This window comes from Mus musculus, chromosome 9 (assembly GCF_000001635.26).
Source record: "Mus musculus strain C57BL/6J chromosome 9, GRCm38.p6 C57BL/6J".
Lineage (NCBI taxonomy): Eukaryota > Metazoa > Chordata > Mammalia > Rodentia > Muridae > Mus > Mus musculus.
Genome location: NC_000075.6, coordinates 69193996 through 69216903, shown reverse-complemented (window position 1 = coordinate 69216903; position 22908 = coordinate 69193996). Strand labels below are relative to the sequence as shown.

At 43.4% G+C, this 22908-nt stretch overlaps 1 protein-coding gene across 2 annotated transcripts in view; it reads right to left on the bottom strand.

Moving 5' to 3' along the window:
* Positions 1 to 22908, bottom strand: part of Rora (RAR-related orphan receptor alpha) — a 734843-nt gene that overhangs the window by 171343 nt on the left and 540592 nt on the right. Inside the window, exons 1-2 of one of the 2 annotated variants that reach the window (XM_030244146.1) lie at positions 20800 to 20826; positions 19315 to 19396 (exon numbers count right to left, since the gene is read on the bottom strand). Coding sequence is in view for 1 of the 2 variants with exons in the window: in NM_013646.2 (NP_038674.1) it covers positions 20800 to 20829 (30 nt within the window). In the remaining variant the exon portion in view is untranslated. Of the gene's footprint in view, positions 1 to 19314; positions 19397 to 20799; positions 20830 to 22908 lie in introns of those variants that run through there. The other variant, NM_013646.2, reaches the window with a different exon arrangement.

The following is a 22908-nucleotide window of genomic DNA, read 5'->3' as shown; positions in this document are numbered from 1 at the left end:
ACTATCAGGTAAAAGTCCTTTGGTAGGTTTTTGATTTCTTCATATGTTTGTACAACTATATTTTATCTTATTTTAAGCAGGGAGTTGGTCTTTGTAGAACTCCCAATTGTAAAAACATTATTGTGCAAATGTGAGACTAGCTCTCTACTTGTAAGAGAGCTCGGCTAATTTTTTGCTAAAAGAGTTTTTGTTAAAATGCTAAGCAGGATTCATCTTTTCATATGAAGGAAACTCCATTTTTTTTCACTGTGATGTTTGGCATATTCACGTCAATGACAAGTCTGTGGGAGAGACATTAAAGAAATGCCTGGTGGTTCTAGCCCAACCCCTTAGCCGTGTTCACCTGCTTCAGCCTTGACAACCATTTGAGCCTACTGACAGAAAGTCTCTGTAAGCCAAGAACCTTGCTAAGACCCTGCAGCACGGTGTAAGCAAGAACAAGTAGAGACATCACCCTGGGACTTCGCACACTACTTGGGAATATCGTGTTCAATAAAGAAAAAGTTGATTTAGGGCCACGCAGCCCAGAATGAACACCCGACAGGCAGTTGCTGGTCTGGATTTAGAAAACTGAGTTGTTCCCCAGAGGGTAGGCTGTTAATGAGTCTTTTAAAGGACAAGCTGTAGGTAGCCTGAGGGAGTGGGAAAGGACCCAAGTTTGAAGGGTTCTGGAAGCAAATGAAACTGACTCAGGAGAGGACAGTACACCCTTCCTGAAAAAACGTCCTCAGTCCCATAAGGGATGTGAGGGCTACGAGGTGAACAATGTCCACTCAACACTCACATGTCAGCTTTTATGACCATATGAACACTAGAAATGCTCTAAAATGACGGCACTTGGGTTTGATCTACGGAACCTCCTTTTAAAAAGTCAAATTTAACAATTGCCTATGTGCAATCCAGTATTTCTACAGATAGATGGGAGCTAAAGACAGAAGAATCTTCCAGAAGCTCATGGGACAGCTAGCCTAGGGTGAACAGCACAGTAATAGAAACAAGATAAGAGACTTTGGGTCAGCAAGATGGAAGGCAAGAATTTTCTCCCCTAAGTTTTCCTCTAATGGCCACACATGTGCCTTGGCACACATACACAATTGCCCGAATTCACACACACATCCAAACAAGTAAAAACATTTTTTTCTAAAGATCCCAAAATAAGAGTAAAATAAAGTTTATATCCTTTTGCTACTAGAAACAAAGTCAGGAAACCTTGTTATTAACAAGGAATTTTTAACTGGACACACACACACACAGACACACACGTAATCCCAACACTTGGAGGGCTGAGGCAGGAGGATCATGAGTTTGAATCCAGCCTAGCCTATAGGGTGAGAAACTACCTCGAATAAAATAAAATATAATTTAAAGTATTTTTTCTTGCTTGTATGCTAATGATCAACCCACTCTGTAAATTAATGTATGGATTGTGGGAGTTTAAGAGATTATTGTTAGCATTTATTTTATTTAACTTTTTGATATGGAGTCTCATTAGGTAGCTCTCCAGTTGTCCTGGAACTCACTATGTAGACCAGGTGGGCCTCAGATATGGAGAATCTGCCTGCCTCCCCCTCCCTGCCCCCCATGAGCTGGGATTAAAGGCATGTACCACTATGCCAGGCTTAATGTTAACTTCTTGAAGAATTCATTCTCTTCAACTCTTTCTCACTAAAGAGTCAATCTCCCTGACGGTGCTCCTTCACCCCTAACTCCGGGAGACTTAAACTCTAACTAATACATTGTTTTTGAGAGCAAACCCTTGGCTGTCATTACAAACCTACCATTGTTAAGAAGTAATTATTTACTATCAAGTATAACACTAGACTGCTTTCAGATTCCACCCATTATCTAATTTTATTTCCCTCTTTCATTATTGGCTTAAATCAGTATCCAGCCATGCATGGGCAAGAGGGATTGCGCCCAGTTCACACTGTCTTTTAACTATTCTTTCTGGATGCTAATATTACTTAGGTGCAGATGAGGCCAGCTCTGTTAACACCAAATATTCAACAGTTTGAGATGTTTTAGTCTATAAATCACATACAAATCTACCTAAAGGTACAGAACTGGGAAAACCATTGACCAGTGTTTGTAGCTGCTCCCCAAACATGCCAGTGATACAGGGAGCCTTAGCCGTGTACCCTAGAAAGACTTGTTCAACTTAGCGTTATCTTGTAGAAAATCTATGCGATGTACTCTTCACAGCCATGACTTTACCAGTGTAGAAAAGCTGCCTTTTCCAGAGCATTGAGCAGCTCAAGGACAAAATCAAGTATTTTGTGTTGTAGCTTTATCTGGAGTCAGAGAGAGGGAGAAAGAGCGAGCAACAAGGGGGGAGCACAGCCTAAGTCAGTTTACCATGTAGGCATCAGCTACAAGCTCTATGCTGCTTTGGTTTTGGCGTTTTGGGGAAAGGAAGTCATCCTCTGCTCTACTGGGACTCTCTGGTAATACATTAGGCAAGCACCGTGACTCATCTCTTGAAATCCTATTTTATAACACCAACCTATGTTTTGTAACACACACCAAAAGGAAATTAATGAATAGATAAATAAATAAATAAATAAATAAATAATAAATAATAACACACATACATACATACATACATACATTCAAACATACATACATACATACATACATACATACATACATACAAACATAACTATTTAGAAACCAAACCCCAGCCTTCTTGCATCTGGCCACCAAATTGGGATCAAGGTCTCATTATGTGAGAGGGGGTCCTGGCTTCAGTGACAGGGACAGAGGCCCTGTCTCCTTCCTTGGTAAGACCATGAGAGAACGTGAGACGTGAGGTTTTCTGTAGTCACACATTTCATGAAAACAGAAGCATTTTCAGACTTGTGTTTTCTTGGACACCTGCCTAGTGGCTGGAATCCATAAGGGTGTGTAATTGACAGGCATGTGAATCACTCGCAGAAATCCTGGCAGACGCACACCAGAAAGGAAGTTTATATGGTTTTTTTCCAAGCTGCCCACTCCTCCCTAAAAGTTAAGGAGCCATTTCTTCCTGTTCATTGAAAATAGCAAATGCTTTATATTGTGGTTCATTACCTTCCCTTACATGCGTGTATAAAAGCATCCTTGTAAGCTGCACTCTCAGCATGAGTGGTAAGAAGAGGTTCCCTTGCACAATGCCTGCAATATGCGGTTGGGTGGGTGAGGTTAGACCTACTCTGCCTGATGGCAGATTAGATGGCTCGCTCGATAGTGGATGTGTGGGATTCCTCTTCCCAGAGTGAGATTCAGGGATTTTTGCACCCTTGAAAAGCTGCTGTGTTCCTGGGCCCTTGTGATGGTAATACCCAGGACAGACAGATCCAGCTGCCAATACCATCCAGGATAGCTTGGGAATCCCTTTCCCAGGGCCTCAGACACAGGGAGCTCCAAAAAGAATGGCCGGGGGATTTTCCCAGGGAGCAGCTGTTAGAACCATGATGCTTTTCAGCCCAGGCAAAGCGTTCTACAATCCATGAATTCTCTTTGAATAAAGGAAATGACCATCTGAATGGACACTGCTATCACCCTGAGAATGTCCCCTCTCTTTGCAAGGCAGAGGCACAGAAATGCAACCCTGGAGACTCACAGAAGGTTTTATTCCATTTAGAACAACCCCGATTCCATCTGAACCCTAGAGGTTCAGATATTGTAATTTCAGCACCGGTGAAACTGGAAGCCTTTGTCCCCAACCTGGATGGCATCTGGGGATTTTCTAGTCCCTGGGGAAATAAGCATATTTTGGACTATGGAAACCACAGAGATTGCTGGAAAACAAAACACACAGGCTCTAGCTATATAATGTTGCCTCTGTGAGGCTGGTGAGATGGCTCAGCAGGTAAAAATGTTTGCTGTGAAAGGACGTACGGTTGATTCCTCAAACCAACCATGGAAGGAGAGAACTGGCTCCTGAACGTTATCCCCACTTCCAATCATAAATACAATCCTAAAGTGGTGAAAGGAATGTTGAGGAAATGCCTTTGAAGCATATAGAAAGAGAAACACTCCATTGGATTCTACTTTAGGAAGATGGCATGGGTTTGTTTTCATGTCATGGGGGTCCCCGTGCTCTGAAGTCACAGACAGACATCAAGAGATGACAAGCTATGCCAGGATTTTGAGGCACAAAACGAAGGCTCGTTACGACTTCGCCACTAATTGTGGCTGAGAAGCTTGCTCGACGGGACAAGTGAGGGACGGGATCAGTAACTCTCAATGGCTCCAGTGTGACAGCCACGGCAGGTCTCATACTCAGTCCTGGCTTGATTTATGAGAACAGCTGAACAAAGGAGCTAGACCCTCACAAATGACCAGAGAGACTATGTCCACAAGTGGGATCTTCAAAAATCCCTTTGGTGGTATATCTGAATCACAGGGCAGCGGTAGACAGACAGACAGACAGACAGACAGACAGACAGACAGGCAGGGAGGCAGGCAGGCAGGCAGGCAGACAGTGAAGCGTGTGTGGCTGGTTCATTATAGTCATTCTTTGTTCCTGTGTGAATCCATTTTACATGAGCCCCAATCATCGGACATGTGTTATTTATTTTTTATAATTGAGAAAAATGTGTTAACACACTGGAATGTCCATGTGTAGGGAAGAAAAACATTTTATGGGATTGTACATATATGATTTATAATGCATACATTCAGTACCAGAGATCCTAATGGAAAACACTTATTCAATAGGAAATTTTTTTTTAAATTCAGCATTTTTTTTTAATTCGGGTATGCTGTTATTCTGAGGCTATGCATATACTGCGTTCATTTAAGTCTTAGCTAAGCCAATAAAATGTAGGTTATCTTAACTAAAGAAAACACGTTTTTCCCAGGTCCATGTTTGCCCTCAGTAGTGAGTACATGGTGTGCCACCCAGGTCCTCATTCCCCCAGCAGTCACAGGGTTCATTGCTTGAGGGTGCATGGCTGAGTTGCCCCCCTGAGCTTTATCCTTAATTAAAGAGAGCTGCCCTGCTCAAGGTTCTGTGCCTCCCTGGGTATGGCTGGCATCCAGGAATGGCTGGTACACAGTGCATCCATCGTGCATCCATCTGGGACCACTTCTGATCTTCCTCTGCATCTTCTGAATCTAGGCTGTCCCAGCTTGGCACCTGGGTCCTCCCATCATCCCACTTGTCCGCCTCACAGGCATTGCTCCTAAGAGCACACCCTCTAATTTCAAAGTCTCAGCATCTATTCTCCAGGGAATTCCGTGTAGGACACACCCGTTTACTTAAAAAATGTTGGGAATCGCCATGCTATTTAGATGAGACTATGATAGAGCCTCACTTGGCTCGGGCTGAGGCAGACCTGATTCAACTTTGATGTCAGCAGGATTGCTTTTAGATGCTTCGAAGCCTGGTGCTGTACGGTTGAGCACCACGGGTGGCTATCATATCACGACGCAAAGCTTCGAGGGCTCTGTCCATGTTTCAGTGCATGCTAACTCCCTTCTAGAACATTCTCTTAGAACTGTGACTCTAGGAAGGAATGACTGCCAACTCACTGACCACTCGAGTAGTTTAAGCCCTGGGAAAAAACTGTGGAAATGGCCCCATGTGGGCCATTTTGTTCATGAGAAATCTAACCTAAGAGAAACACACCAACAGACTCTCAGGTAAAGTAATTTAGGGCAATAAAAACATATTCTTCTAAGTGATACTGTCCCCAAGTGACTCCCATAATGAAAACGAGAACATCTTCCCGTCTTTCAAATCACCCCAGTTATAGGAAGGATTAGGTAACTAACTCCCACAATCAGGCCATGCCAAATACTTTCGAGTTTATCCATCAGGAGTTGGCTTCGGGGGATGGGGGTGGCGTGAAGCGGAGAGGGGGTGGAGTGCGTGTGCATGCGCGCATGCGCACGTGCATGATTTGAGAACTAGCGTTTCCTATCCAGCTTTAGTCTTTAGGTTGGGCTGCCTTCTAGAACAGTCTTTACCTTGCTCGCATGTCGGCCTCTGAAAATGTAGCAGACAGTGGGAATGCCCTGAAAACTAATCCTCTCCCTGTGGATTAGACTCCATATAAGAGAGGAGAGGAAGGGATAAAGGAGGGTACCACAGACAGCAGCTACCCAAAATTCCACTATGGAAGCCCCAAAGTTGGTCGTACTTCACTCTGCTCGTCTTTTCTGCTAATAGCTGTCTAATGAGACAGGAATTACTGCAAAGCTGAGAAAAACCGAATTTACATCTTCTATGAAGAGACTGGCTTTATGTGGTAGGCAAAAAACAAAACAAAACAAAACAAAACACACTAAAACCCAAAAAACCAAAAACAAACAACAACAACAAAAAAAAACCCATTTATTCTCTTCTTACAATAACTACAAAGTGCTTTTTGACCTTGGAAAGAAAAAAAAAATCAGTGTTAAGAAAGAATTGGTTAGGTCATCGCCTAAGGAGGCATAAAAGGCCACCAGGAAATAAATTAAAATTAAAATAGATTCTTTTATTGGGTCACGTCTCATTCTCTCATTTATAAGCAAGGTTTCCACTCAAGGAATTGATCCTGCAGGGGATAATTTGGTTCCTCTTGTTTTCTTGGTTCAAGAAAAAGTTATAAACAGAACCAGGGAAGGCAGCTATGCATGATACTTAAAGGATATTCACAAAAGAATTCCAGGGAAGAATCCACAGAAACTGTGGTAATATAAGGTCACGCATGAGGTAGACAATTTGTTTTCTTCTGTTTATGTGAGTATGCTGTAGATTTGAGCCTGTGGGTGACCCATACGCAATATGTGTATATGCCATGTTTGGGAACACACATGTGCAGAGTGAAGAGGAGAGTATCAATTGTCCTGCTTGATCGACCTATTCCCTCAAGACTCCAAGTTGGCTGCAAGCAAGCCCCAGGGATTCTCCTGTTGCTAATCACCGCACTCCACCTCCCAGCACTGGGATTACACATACAGACATGTCTGCCTTCTTCACTGAGGTGCTGGGATCTGAACTCAGGTCCTTTGGCTTGCACCCACAGCCGCAAGCTCACCCACTGAGCTATTTGTCCATCATCAACAAACAACTTTGAAACATCAGTGTCTGCTAAATCAAGACAGCACACACATAGGCTACACCAGGTAGTCAGAAAGATGCTAGCGAGTACATGTTCTGACCTTGAACAGTAAAATCCTTTCTAGAATTTAGCCTGAAATTCAATTAAATAATCTAGGGTTATCAGAATATCTACTTCAGAAATGGTTTAACATTTTTGGATCGCTTTTTCCTCAACAGACCAGACAAAGATAGACAATCCCCCGTGACAGAATACTCCACCTCCCACTCTTGGAAAAGCCAGCCGACTCTCTAATAGGAAGCTTTGTCCTGTGCTTTACACAGATACTGAGGAAAACTGAGAACGTCACTTTATCTGGCAAATCTGATCGCTTTGTACTGGAAACTTCTCACTAATAATGAGAACAAATGGTGTTTGAGAGGTCAACCCCCACAATAATATTAGTAATAGCATTTTTAGAAGGATTTTTAGATGCTTTTAAACCTCAGAATGAGACTCTGACCTCACTATGATCAGACAGATACTGAAGGACACTTGGAAGCAGCAAGCTCTCAGGCTGAAGCTTAGAGAAGCCTTTGGCTGAAGCATTGGACTTCAGCCAAAGTAAGAAACCAGAAATTTGACAACCTAAAGTCTATATATATTCTAATCTTTTTCCATTCCCACCCTTCCTCCCTACTTCCTTCCCTTCGCCATCCCTTCCTTGTGCATATGCACACGAATATGCCACAGTGCACCTTTAGAGACACCGTTGCATGCTTTTATGTTTGTTTTGTGACATGGTATCACTATATAGCCTTGGCTGGCCTGGAGCTCACTCTGTAGACCAGGCTGGCCTTGAACTTACAGACATTCACCAGTCTCTGTCTCTCAAGTATATGATGAAAGGTGTATGCCAGCCAGAACAGGCTTTTTGTTTTGTTTTGTTTTGTTTTGTTTTGTTTTGTTTTGTTTTGTTTTGTTGTTTTTGCCTTTTTTATTGTTTATCCTTACTGGCTAGAAGGAGGCAGCAATTGCTAAATGTAAGGATGTTTCAAAAGTGTCTCCAGAGAAGAGAATAAAGGCTATTTATGTTCTTTTCCTTCTCATAAAATTAATTGTTTTGTGTGTATTTGAGGTTCCTATTGCAACATTCTGATGGTCTCAGCAAGTGAAATGGTTCCTACATTGAAGCAGTTACTTGAAGCACAATTTCGGTACTTAGTCACTCTGAGCAAAACCAGTCAGGATTGATCTCTGTAGTTGGAAGATGTACATGGTCCCTCTAGCTTTGGTGTTCTCCTGCAAACACACTGTGAGCTACATCTAGTGCGCTCCTGAATGCACACTGCAGAACCACATCTATTCTCCTGTATGCACACTGCAAGTCACATCTCAATACCTGATCTATTCACTGTATGACAGGCCAACCTATCTTGAGGAGAGTGTTTCAGGCTGAGTCTGTCACTAACAACTTCATATAGCTTTTTTTTTTTTCCTGCTCCACTTATTGAGAATGCCATGGGGGGCCATGTTGGAGACGAATATACCCAGTGGTGAACCTTTCAGACAACCACTTTACCATTCTTTATGTTAAATAAATCAGCATACGGGCAAAAAGCAGGATGATAGACCATGTGAACACCCCGAACCCCATTTACCTCCTAATTGCCATGTGCACAAAGGAGCTTTGGATATGTATAGTGTAGCTAACACAGAGTATGATACTATTTGTAAGTGTGTGGATCCATGGGTTTGCAGGTGCATGCATGCACATACAGCTAGAGGCTGGAGGTTAACCTTAGGCATTGTTCTTTCCATGTTCCTTGAAACCCACCAAGAAGGATGGGCTGGGTGGCCAGTGAGCCCCAGGGGTCTCCTTGTTTCCTTCTCCCCAGTACTGGGATTATAAACCTGAACCAGTCCCACTCTTGCCTTTACTATTATTTGATTCCTCTTTATGTCCTTTCCTTATGGCAGGAAAGTGGTTAGTTACTAGGAGAGATCAGAGACTAAAGAGACGAGATCACTGGAAATCACTGTTTTGGTTCAGTTAGGGATGGATTGACAGTGGGCATCTCTTAGCCACTCTGCTCTCCTGGGGAATCCTGACAGTCTGCTTTCCACTGCAGACTAACATGTCCTCAATCGACAGAGATCAATTCGATTCCTGCGCCTGCCCGACAAGCAAAGGTACCAATAATGCCTTGCACAGTGAGTTAAGGGACACAATCAAGTGGAGAGAGACTCGTGTCAGTTAGACGCTGTCTCCTTAAAAATCAAGAGCACCCCTGGTAACGGAGACGTTTTAACAAGGAGGAAAACCCTAGACAGTTGTCTCTAGGTTCTTTGCTGCCGCTTCAAGGACAACCAGGAAAAGAACTGCTATTTGAGGCAACTTCATTATAAAATCATTTTTAATAAGCAATCTTAACAAAGAGAGGGAACACTCTTGTGGAGAAGCCCTCCAGGGACCCACAGGCTGCCCAGTTAAGTTATTAGGAAGTTTCACACAAGGGACCAAACAGCTATTTCATTGGCCTCAGGGGACAGAGTTTAGTTTTCACCTCGTCTCTAGGGGCGCTGGTGTTATCCAGTCTGTGCACAGACAGCATAGGTTGGTAACACTTTTGACAATGCCCCAACTTGGTGGGGAGCAGAAATGGATTTTCAGGTTTGTCAACACAAAAAGACATGATGTAAGGGGAGACAGATAAATGAATTCAATATACTTTGTGATGCTTAAAGAAGGGGCAGGCAGTGGACACACCTTACAGGGACCTGTCTAGTCTTTAAGAGGAACCATAGAAATCCACCTCAGGGAAAGGAAGAAATAGCAATTGTGAGAAAAATAGTTTCTCCCCATTTTTCCAGTTGTTCGAAGGAAAGACTCCTCGTGATGAAAAGGGGGGGGGGGACACACACAGTGCAGCTCCCTTCATCTACCTGAGACACGAGCAAGATTTGGACCTTGGGGTTCAAATTTTTATCAAGCTATTTGTAGCGGAGTTAAAAAGGGCTGGAGAGACACAGGTTCCAGTGTATCACCGGAGCCCTGGCCAATTAGCCCTGGGATGAAAGCAAGCATGGAGAACCATTAGCCATGGAATTCAAAGCGAATATGTATTTTTTAAGCTCCGGGGCTCATTCCATGCCTCTGATTTTAATGACATGGCAAGAACTGGTCTTACAATTAGACCCGAGAGCTGGGGAGACAGAGCAAAGGGGACCAGCGCCTTCTCTACTGTCAGAATAGACTTGTCTCTTTGGTTTGAAATCTTCACTGCCCAGAAACCATCCTCTCCATACAGTCCGGCACAGGAAGAGCCGGAAAAGAAGTTTCTATCCATGGACCAGGGTTTTATCTGAGCTCAGAGAAAGGGCTGAGGCAGGAAACATCTGATTCCAACGATGCTAAGTGACAAGGCAGGAAAGCAATGTTTCCAGGCCACCGCATCTCCATGTGTTCTGTGGGTCAGTCACAGGAGAAAGGAAACCACATCTTCTCATTATCCATCTCTTCCTTGGTACCAGTCGACTCCAGTCACATGAGTCCACATCATTGTCCCCAGAGCCATCGACTGACCTAGTGATCTTACCATGGCCTCAGGAAGAGCTTGGACCATCACTTGTGAGCTGAGCCCACAAGGTGTTAAAACACAGCATGGAAACGAAAAAACCAAGTTCAGCATTTCCTTGTGGCACTTTTACTACAAAGAGTCCCTCAAATCACAGGGAGGCAAGGGGTGCTAGGGAGATGGGCAGTCCATAAAGTGCTGGCCTCGGAAACTCAAGAACCTGAGCTCAATGCTCACAAGTCACACAAAAAAGCCAGCTATGTTGGCATATGGTCTTGGTGCTGGAGAGGCAGAGACAAATGCCTGGAGCTCGCTGGCAAGTTGGCTTAGCCTATTTGGCAAATTCCAGCCTAATGAGAGTCTCAAAAATGAAGATGTCTGGTGCTTGAAGAATAAAGAACCAAATTTATGCTCTGGCATATACGTGCACACACACGATCTTCAAAAGGAGGTGTCTTTTTTGTTTGATTTGTTTTTCCCTGCACAGTAAGGTATTAGAGACAGAGGGGAATGTGTCAAACTTTCTACATGGGGCCTCATGCAGTTCGAGGCACACGGGTAAGGAATTACGAGCATCTCTGCTTGTAAACCTGCCTGCCTCCCAGCCCTGCCTTCTTACAGGTGTCGGCTGCTATCTGCCATGCAGTTTGCTTGTCATCCTTAGCTTCTGGTATTAAACTTCAGAACTTTTTGTCATAAAATCTCCTTCTCACCCTAAAAGTAAAAATTGAAAATGAAAGGTTTATCTATTAACATCCTTTACAGAATCCAAGCCATTATTCATCTATTCTATTCTATATCTATTTTCTGTTTGATGATTTATTTCTCAGTTGTTTGTTTGTTGGAGACAGGGTCTTACTAAGCACCCTAGCCTGGCCTGGAACTCACAACCTCATCCAGGCTTGCTTCCATCTGTTAGCAATCCATCTCTTCCCTCAGCCATTGAAGCTCTGGGACTCCAGGTTATGTGTCACCATGCCAGGCTCAGCTTTAATAATCACTTCATAATATCATAATAATCATTTCAAATAATCAGGCTCATTTTTAATAATCACACTTGGCTGCTGACTAAGATATTAAACGCTAGAATCAATGCATAGGTGGTCAACCCAGTAAAAGATGAAAGGAGCCTTCCTTTGTTGTACAGGAGAAACATTTGCCCAAAGATGGAAGTGGAGCAAGTAGAGAACATTCCATTAGAAGGTACGGTTGGGCAACCTAAGGCAAGAGGAAATGAAAACCTTAGTTGCAATGACGTGCAGATATGAGCAGCAAGTATAACCAAAAGTTAGTGCAAAGTTCCAGGGTAATTGCTTAAGTTAAGTTAATATTAAGTGGTGGCTTTCATCACATTTCAAACACATTTAAATCTCTGCTTCTCCTCTACTTTTATTCTTTGCCTGCAGCTAATTACTACTCAGATCAATTCCTAAGTTCAGGTAGGATTGAGCATCAGCAAATCCTAGCTGCCATCTTCTAAAAGAGATTTACTTTGTTTTTATTTCCATGTCTGTGTGTCTGTGTATGTGTGTGCTTATGTCCACAGGGGCCAGAAGAGGGTGTCTGATATCCTGGAGTTGGAGTTACAGGCATATATGAATTGCCCAGTGTGGGTTTTGGGAACCCAACTCTAATGCTTTGCAAGAACAGCAAGTGCTCTTGATCAGTGATCCACCTCCCCAACCCAATAGCTGCTTATCTTTCAGATATATTCCAGTCTTCAAGGATTCAAGCCTGCAGTCTTGTTTGCTTGGTTGGCTGAGGTGTCAAGGAAACTTTGCTGTGCTGAACCACACTGTCTGTGTGAACACTGAATATCAAGCATCAACGATCAGGTTGAGCTAAAAGAATGAGAACTATACGTGGTGTTGACAATAATAAAGATTTTTTTTTTTTTTTTTTTTTTGCTTCAGGGGCAATCAGTTCATGCCACTACACATGTATGTGACTAGTGGTTGGGGCCCTGGCTCTCCTAGAAGCTTGGGGACCTCAGATGAGTTGCTCTCACCATGGGATCAGCTGAGTTGTATGAAGAGTGATACTGACTGTTCATTGTCTTTGAAGGGTCAGGTTAGAATGCTAAAAGATAAAACATATCTTCTTTAACATGAGAAGGCTGGATAGTTGCCAGCAGATCATCTTGGTTCCATGAACTTTTCCATGCGGCAGGAATAACATTCTTCTGTCTTAAAACAAATTGAATCTTCAAGTGGGAAAGCCTACCCATACATGAAAGAGTTATAAGATAAAAAGCCAACCCAAAGCAAACCAGCAACACAAACAAAACCAACACCAGGGGTCTACAAGATGGCTCCGTAGGTAAAGGAGATTGTTGTACAAACCGAACAATTTGAGGTCAATCCCCAGATCTTCAAAGGTGGATGGAGAGAAATGATTGTACAAAGTTGCCCTCTAATGTCTACACGTATGCCCTGGCATACATGCCTGCACAGACTCCGCATGTATACACACAATAACAGAGGGAAAGTAAAACCTAAAATGATTACTCAAGTAAAACCTCAGACAGCTGTAGCCATGACTGTGTTGTTCTTGGCTTTCTTTCCTGCTGTGGAGCAGGAGAACCACTCTGAGGAAACGATCTGGAGTTAGAGCTCTTTGCCTTTACCTCCTGTGTCCTTGGGGCATGCTAGTGTATGTAACTTAGTTTCCACCTGTGGAACAGGAGTGGTACAGGAACTACATCACAAAGCCATGGCCATGATGAAACACATGAGAATCTGTACAAGTCTCTCAAAAAGTGCTTCTCACCAAATGGTCCAAAGCATGAGGCACTGTCCATGCTGAAGATGCTAAGGATAGGCAGCTCTCCCATGCACCACAGAACAGTCAGTCTCATCTGGGTCTGAGTCTAGGCTCTGCCCAGGACCAGCTGGGTGAGGAAACAAGTTTTTTGACTTCTTTAAGCTAAGTGATTCACTCTTCAGATACATTTTCTTATCTGAAACTTGTTGCAAGGGCGAAAGCCAATGGAGCTCATGAGATGAGAGGAGATAAAGCCAGGATTAAACAGAACATATAGAGTCTGAGATGTGCCTAGTGAGTGGCTTACACCACTGTTGGCCACAGCTAAGAGCACTTCTCTTTCCACTAGTGTGTAGCTCTCGTTGTTGATTCAAAGGTAACATGGGCTTCTATAAAAGATAACTAGCCTGTCTCTTTCTCCCCTGACCCATTTTCTTTTTCATACATACATATGGTATAAGTATTTGTGTGGATATGTGTGTGCATTGTGTGGGGAGGTCAAAGGTTAATAGCAGATGTCTCCCATGGTCTGTCCTCATCTTGTTTTTTTGAGGCAGAGTTGCTCACTGAACAAGGAGATCACTGATTTGGTTAAGACTGGCTGGCCAGGAAACTCCTAGGCTCCCTCTGTCTCTGTCTCTCCCCCACTAGGATCATAGGTGTGCATTGCCATTTCTGCTTTTGTTTGTCTAAACACATGGATGCCTGGAATCTGAACTGAAGTTCTCATGCTGTCACAGGAAACACTTTACCAACCGAGCATCCTCCACAGCCCCCAACTGCCTCTTAAAGTTCAGACCAATGAATGGTACATAAGAATTTATTAACTAGGTACTCATTTTACCAATCACATACCAGTAACTGGTAGGCCAGATTGTTTTTGTTTTGTTTTTGTTTTAAAGAGTCAGTTACTACACCTCAATATACCCTTGGAACCTATGCTATGAGACAGGGTTCTGATTAGGTTTTTGTCACTGTGAGACAAACTAGGGTCATCTAGGAAGGGAAACTTTCATGGAGAAATATGCCGCCTCAGCACTGGCCTCTATGTAAGTTTGTGGGACAGATTCTCGATTAGTGATTGATGTGGACAGGCCCAGGACACTGTGGAGAGTGTCCCTCTGGGGGAGTTGGTACTGGAAGAACAAAAAAAGCAAATTGAGCAAGCCATGGGGAGCAAGCCATGAAGCAGTATCATGGCCTGTGCTTTGCTTCCTGCCCCCAGATTCCTGCCTTGGGTTCCTTCCCTGACTTCCTTCATGCGTGACTGTGATTGGAGTGAATAAAGAAACACACCCTTTCTTACCCAAGTTGTTTTGGCCATTTGGTGTTTATTAAAGCAATAGAAATCAAACTTGGACAGAAAGGAATACAAATACTTTTGTCCTAAAGTCAGTTCACGAATCTGGAGTCTACTGAAACACTTAGCGGGTTCATTTCTGCGTGGAATAGCTGATAGCTGATGGAAATGCTGGACTTCGATGGAATTCACAGATCCTCACCCTGATGTTGGGTTTTAAGACTATGAGAACTGTCTGCCCTGGGAGAACCCCCAGGGCCAAGCACAGCCCATTTATTGTTAATGTGATGGGTCACAGAACAGCTTAGGAGGGTGTAGCTGTAGTCCCACAGACTGATTCTAAACAATGAAATCATTTCCAGCCTCTATGCCAGACACTTGGTTTCTCGAATCTAGTTGTTCTTGAAGGGAGTATGTAGTTATTGTTCAGAATAAGAACGAAGGAAGGTGAAAAATCAGGGCTGTTTATTTCTAGGGTTCCAGGTGAAGTCCTTGTATTCACTTGGTTGTTCCCAGATGTGTGGATCATGGCATTTGAGTCCTGTATAGAAAGCCTAAGTCTTTTCTTTTCCCCTGCACTCAGCTAAACTTGTTTTCTACTTATGAGTGGAATCTTCTGGAATGGATGTACTTGATACTTGCATCTTAAGTTGTTTTCTATGAATGTTTGCCCCTGCTTTCCATGTCTGACCCAAGCTCTGCCCCTCATTCTATGGAAGCTTCAAGGTTGAAGGACCTGCTAACAGAGAGCAGTAAGAGGCATGAACCTTTGCATTTTGGTTATGTCCCATTGTCATCAAGCTTTATGTCTGGGATGGCTAATAGCTCTAGCAAATGAACCTTCCAGTGATTTTATGATCATAAACATACGGGTTTTTTTTTCTGGATTATTTATCAATGAGCCAAGTGGTGAGAATGGAGGTCCAACTAAAAGAAGACTCATGTCTGTCTTAATGTGCTAATGAAACACCCTGCCAGCACTTGAAATAATAATTACTGTGAGTCAATTGGGTTGTCAAGGCAACCTATGAGCTCCATCACCAAAGCATCCTCCTATAGCCTTGCCAAGAATGGCCTGAGTCTCTCTGGTGTGTGAACGGCCTCAAATCTGAGGTTGCTGAGACTCTACAATCAAAGAGTAGTTTCCAGAAAAGGAGAACACACTGGAAAACGGGCTTTGGGGGGTTTTGGTTCTCCCAAGTAGAGAGGAACAATCGTGAAAAACTGTTGGGTTTATTTTGTGGGATTCACAAAGACCCAGAAAGAAAACTAGTGACCCTCAAACTCATTTTCTTCAAGTAAAATTCAAGGCCATATCTCTGGGCTTGGGAGTTGGAGGGGTGACTAGGAGAATTTGCTGCTCTTGCAGAGAGCCTGGGGCACCCAGCAGTAGATTCCCATTGCCCACATGGAAGCTCACAACTCTGTAATTTCAGTCCTGGGGGATCCGAAGCCATCTTCTGACTGCCTTGTGAAGGCACACATATGGTGTACTTATATACATGCAGGCAAAACACTTAAACACACAAAATAATAAAATTGAAGAAAGGTGAACACAGTATTCTATTTTAAATGAAAGCAATAAATACTTTTTAAAGGGATATAAAAGATAGCACCTAAAAGAAATATTCAGATTTGTGCTAAAATATTTTGACTGCCGAGAATCAGATTCTATTTATAAATAATGCAGTGCTTTAATTATTTACTTTAGGTGTTAGCCAGTTACAACCAAACATAAAATGATGCACTAACTTATCTGTTAGTAGCAATTAGTGTTGATATTAAAATATTTTGGAATATTTGGTTACAATATTTCCGTTGGTATTTGGGGGAGGGGTTGTATGGAAAGTTGACACATCAACTTGAGATCAAAAAGACTTTTGACTGCTTACCACTGAGTCACCTGTATTCTCTAGACATATGTAACTCTCTGTGTATAAAGGAAAGAGGCAGGGCAGGCTTGGACTGGAAGAATAAGAAATGCCACTAAAGATGACAATAAGAAGAAATGGCAGTGCTCAGGTCTCACTGGCACAACCTCAGGGCCTTCTAAATGTCCCTTGGCCTCGCCTTGTAGTGGCTGCATTTTAATTCTGTTTGGTGACAATTCTATGATGTCAATCTTCACAGCAACTGGAGAGGGTGGCCTGTTGCAAGTTTTCTTTTTCTTTTTAATTTTCATTTATGTGTATGGATATGTTTCTGTCCCATGAATGCAGCTGTCTACAGAGTCCAGAAGAGGCTGTTGGCTCCCTTGGAGCTGGTGTTAAAAGTGGTTGCGAGTCACTCAATATGGATGCTGGGAACCACACTTGGGTCCTCAGGGGGCGCATAATGGTCAGTGTGCTTAACCTCAGAGCCATCCCTCTCGCCCCCTTCCCATTGCAGTTTTCAGCTCCATATTTGTTCTTGCGTAACATTTTAGTAAATGCAGAGCTGCCCACGCAGAGTTAGATTAAGAAGTCGGGAAGTCACGAGTGAATGGCTAGTTTTCCTTGACAATTAAGAAATCTAAATAGCTAACCAGTGGCTGATTCCAAGGGGTAGGGGTGGGGGGCGGTGAAAGCTATTATCCACCCAGTATTATTTCATCAGAATGACAAACCAGAGTGCTCCTGTAGGAGACCAAAGTGAAAGTGCTCCTGCAAGTGTCCGACCAGAGCTGTGTAATCACCATGAAAACGAAATTGAAATCCCACACCACAGTGTGAAATTGATCTAATATGTCCCTATCCCACAAGTAAAGATGCCGTTTCATGTTCCCGCTCTAAAACCTAATAGCGGCGTTTGCTATCAACAATTGAGAAAACATTACAGACGCAAGAATTTCTCAGTCAATTTGGGCATGATGGCTTAGCATGAGAAAACCCCAAGCTTTAACTTGTCCCCCTGAGCCAAATAGAGTTAAAGCATTTAGGGACCTTCAGAGCCCGGGAGAACCTGACTCATCTGAGGCCTACACTTACGGACTTCTTGGAGGCTAGCAATCTCATGTCCTGTCATGAAACTTATGGCTTGGTTTGCCCCAAACCATGGTGTGTGTGTGTGTGTGTGTGTGTGTGTGTGTGTGTGTGTGTGTGTGTGTGTGGATGCTCACACACATCTGAGTGTCACAATGATTGAGGTTCACTTGATAGTTCTTCCACCTCTGAGCAGTGCACATGTGACCTGACACACTGGTCTGATAATATATTTGGCAACTACACCTATTAATTTGTAAGTTGAACAATCTCTTTTGGAGGGCAGTTTGGAAGCTCAGATTGAAACCACTAATTCAGGGTGACTCGAGTTGTCAACCATTATATAGTCAAGGCTCGACCAAGGTTTCCAGTATCCTGGCTAAAAGTGAAAAATTTGAGCCCATACAGAAACGACTTCATATACTTCACTGGTAGTGAAACTTCTTGAAGAAAAGATGTCAAGAGGACTTAAGGGGAGCTGAAATTTAACATCTTAAAAAAAGAAAAAAAAAAGAAAAAGAAAATGGTGAAGCATGTTAGGACGGTTTCATTTTCAAGGAAAACCCGACGGATGGTAAGGAAGAACTCATTTGGCTGATGGCTATTAGAGAAAGAACTGATTGAGTTTTCTCCCCACCCCACCCCCTGCATACATTGTGGGCCCTGTACAGACACTAAGACCAGAAACATCAAGGGCTACCTGTCAAGCTGGGTGACAAAAACAATCTGTGTCCAAGTGGCACAGAAGACTTCTACAAAAGCTCACGCAGCTCCAAGAGTTAGATGTCTCTGGGCACTCACAGTCCTAGGTTCGCTGTCTGAATGCTACTCTTTCCAAGTTGTTGCGGGGATAGTTTATTCTTGCGTATTTCCGGCACTCAGAAGGGCTAAATATCATTTTACCCTCGCCCAAACATTCCGACATCATGTAACCTAAATCTTTCAGTCAAGGACACGTATGAGCTCTGAGTTTTTCTACAGGTACTTCATACTTAATGTCTTCCAGGGTGTCCAACCTGCAGCCTTCATGCCTCTTACAGCCCAGGGTCGTGTAAATGAGGCCCCATATAAAACCATAAGCTTACTTAGGCATTATGATTCTAAACTTGATTGAATTGAGAGGTTTTCCAGTCTGAGCTTTGTAGATGATGATGATGATGTCATGTAATGGTGTCATAAGGTTGGACACTCCAGACCTTCAAGTTTAGAAAGGAACTATCATTCTGGCTATACCTTTTAAGGTTGACAGAGATGAAGCTGTGTAATCTTTGGTGGGAAGGCCTACCGGGTTAAGTTGCCTGCTATTAAAGTACACTTTCCCCATCTCTAGTCAGCACTCTCAGTGCTGTCTCCTAAGTCCCTTCGTGAATTTCTATATATGCCCGTAAGTTATTTTCAGTGATGGCAATACTTTGAATGTCTTTGTAGATGGACCGCCTATACAATAACAACATCTGTGCTCTCTGCCTTCTGTTATCTCATTGGTTGAGGTGTCCTCTTCATATCTAACAGAGTTGAACTGGGTTCTTTTATCTGCTTATCTAAGAGCCAATCCACAATGCAAACTGTCGATAGCTTTCTGTATATTGCTAGGTGGCCAGGAGTCCACACCCCAAACCACCATAAACAGTAGGCACAATCAGCAGCCCTTGCTTGGGAGAGGTCCAGGACGGAGCTAGCAGAAAGACTGGATTACTTACCACCTCTAGAGTGGGTCCCTCCAGGCCAGGGACGAGCTCATGGGCAAGGCTGTGCAAGGAAGCTCTCTGTACCATGCCTGCCCTGCGGATATACAGAGGACTTCAGTGGCCTGCGCTGTCAATCTCTCAGTCAGCATGAGCTCAATTATGCACCGACAACAGCAAGAACAACAAGAACAACGACAGAACAACCCCGAAAAACTAAGGGTCACAGACTACCCTGATGGAGAAGGGCACAGCGACTGCAAATGTGGGGGTGCCGTCCTGAGCATATATCATCTAACCTGGGTGGACCTTTCATGGGACGTCAAACAAGCATTCCATGTCGATCCATGAGAGCCACATGGAGGAATTGCAAGACTGGGCCCTAAGTGTCAGGCAGCTTCTCATTGCACGATATTTCTTTTACTTTTAGAAATAACAATTTTAATTTCTTACATTTCTCTTTTCTACAAATACAGAAAGACAGACAGACAAACCCAAGAGCAGATTTTGAGAGTCAACTGAGGCACAAGCGAAACTATTTTGATGTTACATAGATATTGCTTCCCCCACACCAAATGAGTCACGTGAAATTAAAAAAAAAATACAAAAAGTTGAATGAGGAAAAATGTGGGGGAACATAGCCTTGTCATTCCTCTGTCGTGCCAAAAATAGATCCAATGCTCTGCTTAGGAAGATGCCCAAACACATCTCGTAGGTAGCACATATCTATGGTCTATAATACTCATCAAATGCTAAAGACTCCATTCATTCAAAGCCTAAATAAGATGCTGGTTAACTACAGCAAAGGTTGACTGCTTGCATCAGCAACACAGTGTTTCCTCCTGAAGTTCACGGCTCAGTCAAACATCACTGCTCCGACTGCCGATCACAGCACCTTACACTGATGTGAGTTGGTAAGCTTGTGGTTTTGAGGCAGTTGATGAAGGCGATTGACCCCGAGAAGTGGGATGCATACAGAGCGTAGATCCAGCACACAGTTCCACACCAAACTATCGATGCCAGTTACCAGGGCCCCACGGGCCATGCCATGGTTGTTCAACAGCGCCTCTATCCCCCTCAGTATATCTGCTCCACAGACATAAGAACAAAACAAGCTCATCTGTGAGCTAGTGGGAAGGAAAAGGAGAGAGAAGCTGAAAAGAAATCAGGGTTTTCCAGAAACTCTTCTAAGAGGGATCCAGAACAAGAGGTGAGCAGTATGTAACTGATCCTCCTGACGAGGTTTCATGGTGGTGTCTCTAGAGATTTGTGGCTCGGAAAACCAGAATTCATCAGCTTATGCGTGACCTCTCTCATCAACACACACTCAGCACAAACAGGTGGTGGAGATGTGCCAAATCTGACCACTACAGGTTGAAAGTATGACCACTGTTGACCATGGAGACATTGGCTTATGCTCGAAGGGCCACAGCAGCCAGAGACATATGCGAATTCCAACTCTTCAGAAAACTTGGGACAGAAACAAAATGCACTACTTACATGTGTGTGTCTTCTTCGTGACTGAGATACCTGGAAGAGAAGAGACAGAGACAAAGGTCAAGCAAGGTCTTGTGAGTATCTCTGTGGTCACAGGTCATGCAGTTGTGGGCTTGAAACATGTCGCCTTCAGCTATTGACAGAGAGCATCAGAAGATAATCCCCAAAGCTTTGTGGCAGGGACTGTGAGCCCATCCACTTTCTCACGAGCTAACTGCATGGCTGATAGCTCGGTCGGCACAGAGCTGGCCTTGCAAACACAAGGGTTGAGCCCCCAGAATCCATGTTTAAAAATAGTTAGGTGTGTTGGCACATGTTTGTAATCCCTTTGCTGAGGAGGCAGTTGAAGGCATACCACATTCCTGGAGCTCGCTGGTCAGTCAGCCTAGCCTAATAGGTGAATTTCAGGTCAATGAAAGACTATCTTCAAAATAAAAGTGGACAGCATTAGAACTCTACCTGAGGTTGCCCTCTGACCTCCACACACATGTGTGTACACATGGACCTGCACACACATGTGCCCCTCACTCACATATGCATATACATGCATGCATACACAAAGCAAAGGCGCAGACAGTAAGTAGTACAGCAGGATGAAGGAGATGAAAGAAAGCTCACTGCTTCATTGTCAGTATGGGAGGGGATCGTACTAATAGGCAGGCAGAAGGCACAGGAGAGCAATGCCAACCTACTCTGGCAAGAGTGAGCTGAGCTGTGTGGAGCCATTCATTTGGCACAGCCATTGATTCTAAGTTTCCGTTTTAATGAAAATGTTTCTTCCTGCTCACTCGAAGCATAGCTTTTTATAGTGAAGAAAATACAGCCACACATAATGTTATTTCTGTGTCCATATTTGTTAGAGCCCATAGGGGAACGGTGGCTAACTCTCTACAAATAGCATTGATATGTATGGTGGGAACATAGAGGATGCATGAGTCAGCACCCTGGATGTTCCCAGGATGATTTATGGGTGACAGGTGACAAGTGGAACTAAGTCGTAGCTGGCAAACGGCACCTGACAGAGTGGCTGGCCCTAAGCTAAGCAGTTCTAGCTTCATTTCAGTGTATCTAAGCCTTGAATGCCTCTCATGCTTCATTCTTCTTAGGAGATACTCACAGGGCTAAATAGGTTAAAAAATAATCAAACTGTTGAAAACATTTAACTTGTGACTAAGTACTGTGGTAAACCTTGAATTTTTTTCTTTCAAGTTATTAAGAGAGCTATTTAACCCTCCTCTGGAAAGTAAAAGTAGCTAGAAATGTTGGCACGCCGCATCGGGGCTATTACTTAACTATGGAACACATCGTTCGGGGAAGAGATCTGTTACGAAAAACCTTGGTAGAAATTAAGGGGAAAAAGTTTTCAAAGTTGTGAGCCAAGACCAAAATCACACACTTGCTTCTCCAAAGTTTTCCAAAGGCCTTATTTAAGGAAGCTGAAATTACATAGTCCAACTCAAATTTGTTGTCTCTTGCCCCCACTCCTGCCCCGCCCTGCCTGCCCCCTCCCCTTTATTGAGGAAAACTAGACAATTATTTTTCATTATGTTGACTTTGGCTTTGCAGAATGAGCAAGAACCTTCTGTGAAGACCCTCAAAGATTCTCCAAGGAAACTGCAGGAGTGTTCTAGAACTTTCAGAAGCCTCATTTACCCTTGGAAAAGCCCCTTTCCCCAACAGCAGCAGTGAGTGAAGGAATCTTAAAATCCGAGCATGATTTGTGACTCAAGCTCATGACACCCGCGCCGATAAATTGATACATTAGTGCCCTTTCAGCATTACTGGGGATTCGGAAATGGTGCCTTCTGTAAAATCACTTCGAAGAGAAAGCGCTTAGGCTGTCACTCCTGATTATTCAACCCCCCACACACAATTGGATTGAACACAACCCCAAACAGACCTATCTATATTCGCTGAGTGTGGAACTATTTTTCTCCTGACACTCGAAGGCCTGATGAAAATCCCACCGCGTTGGGTTTTCTACTTAAAGTTATTATTCAGCGTGGTACCGTGTTCTCATCAAAAATTTTCATGATGATTACACTCATAATAGATTTTGAATCTCTTTCCAGGAAAGCCGCCGGATCTAGGGGGTTACAGTAACAGGCATGG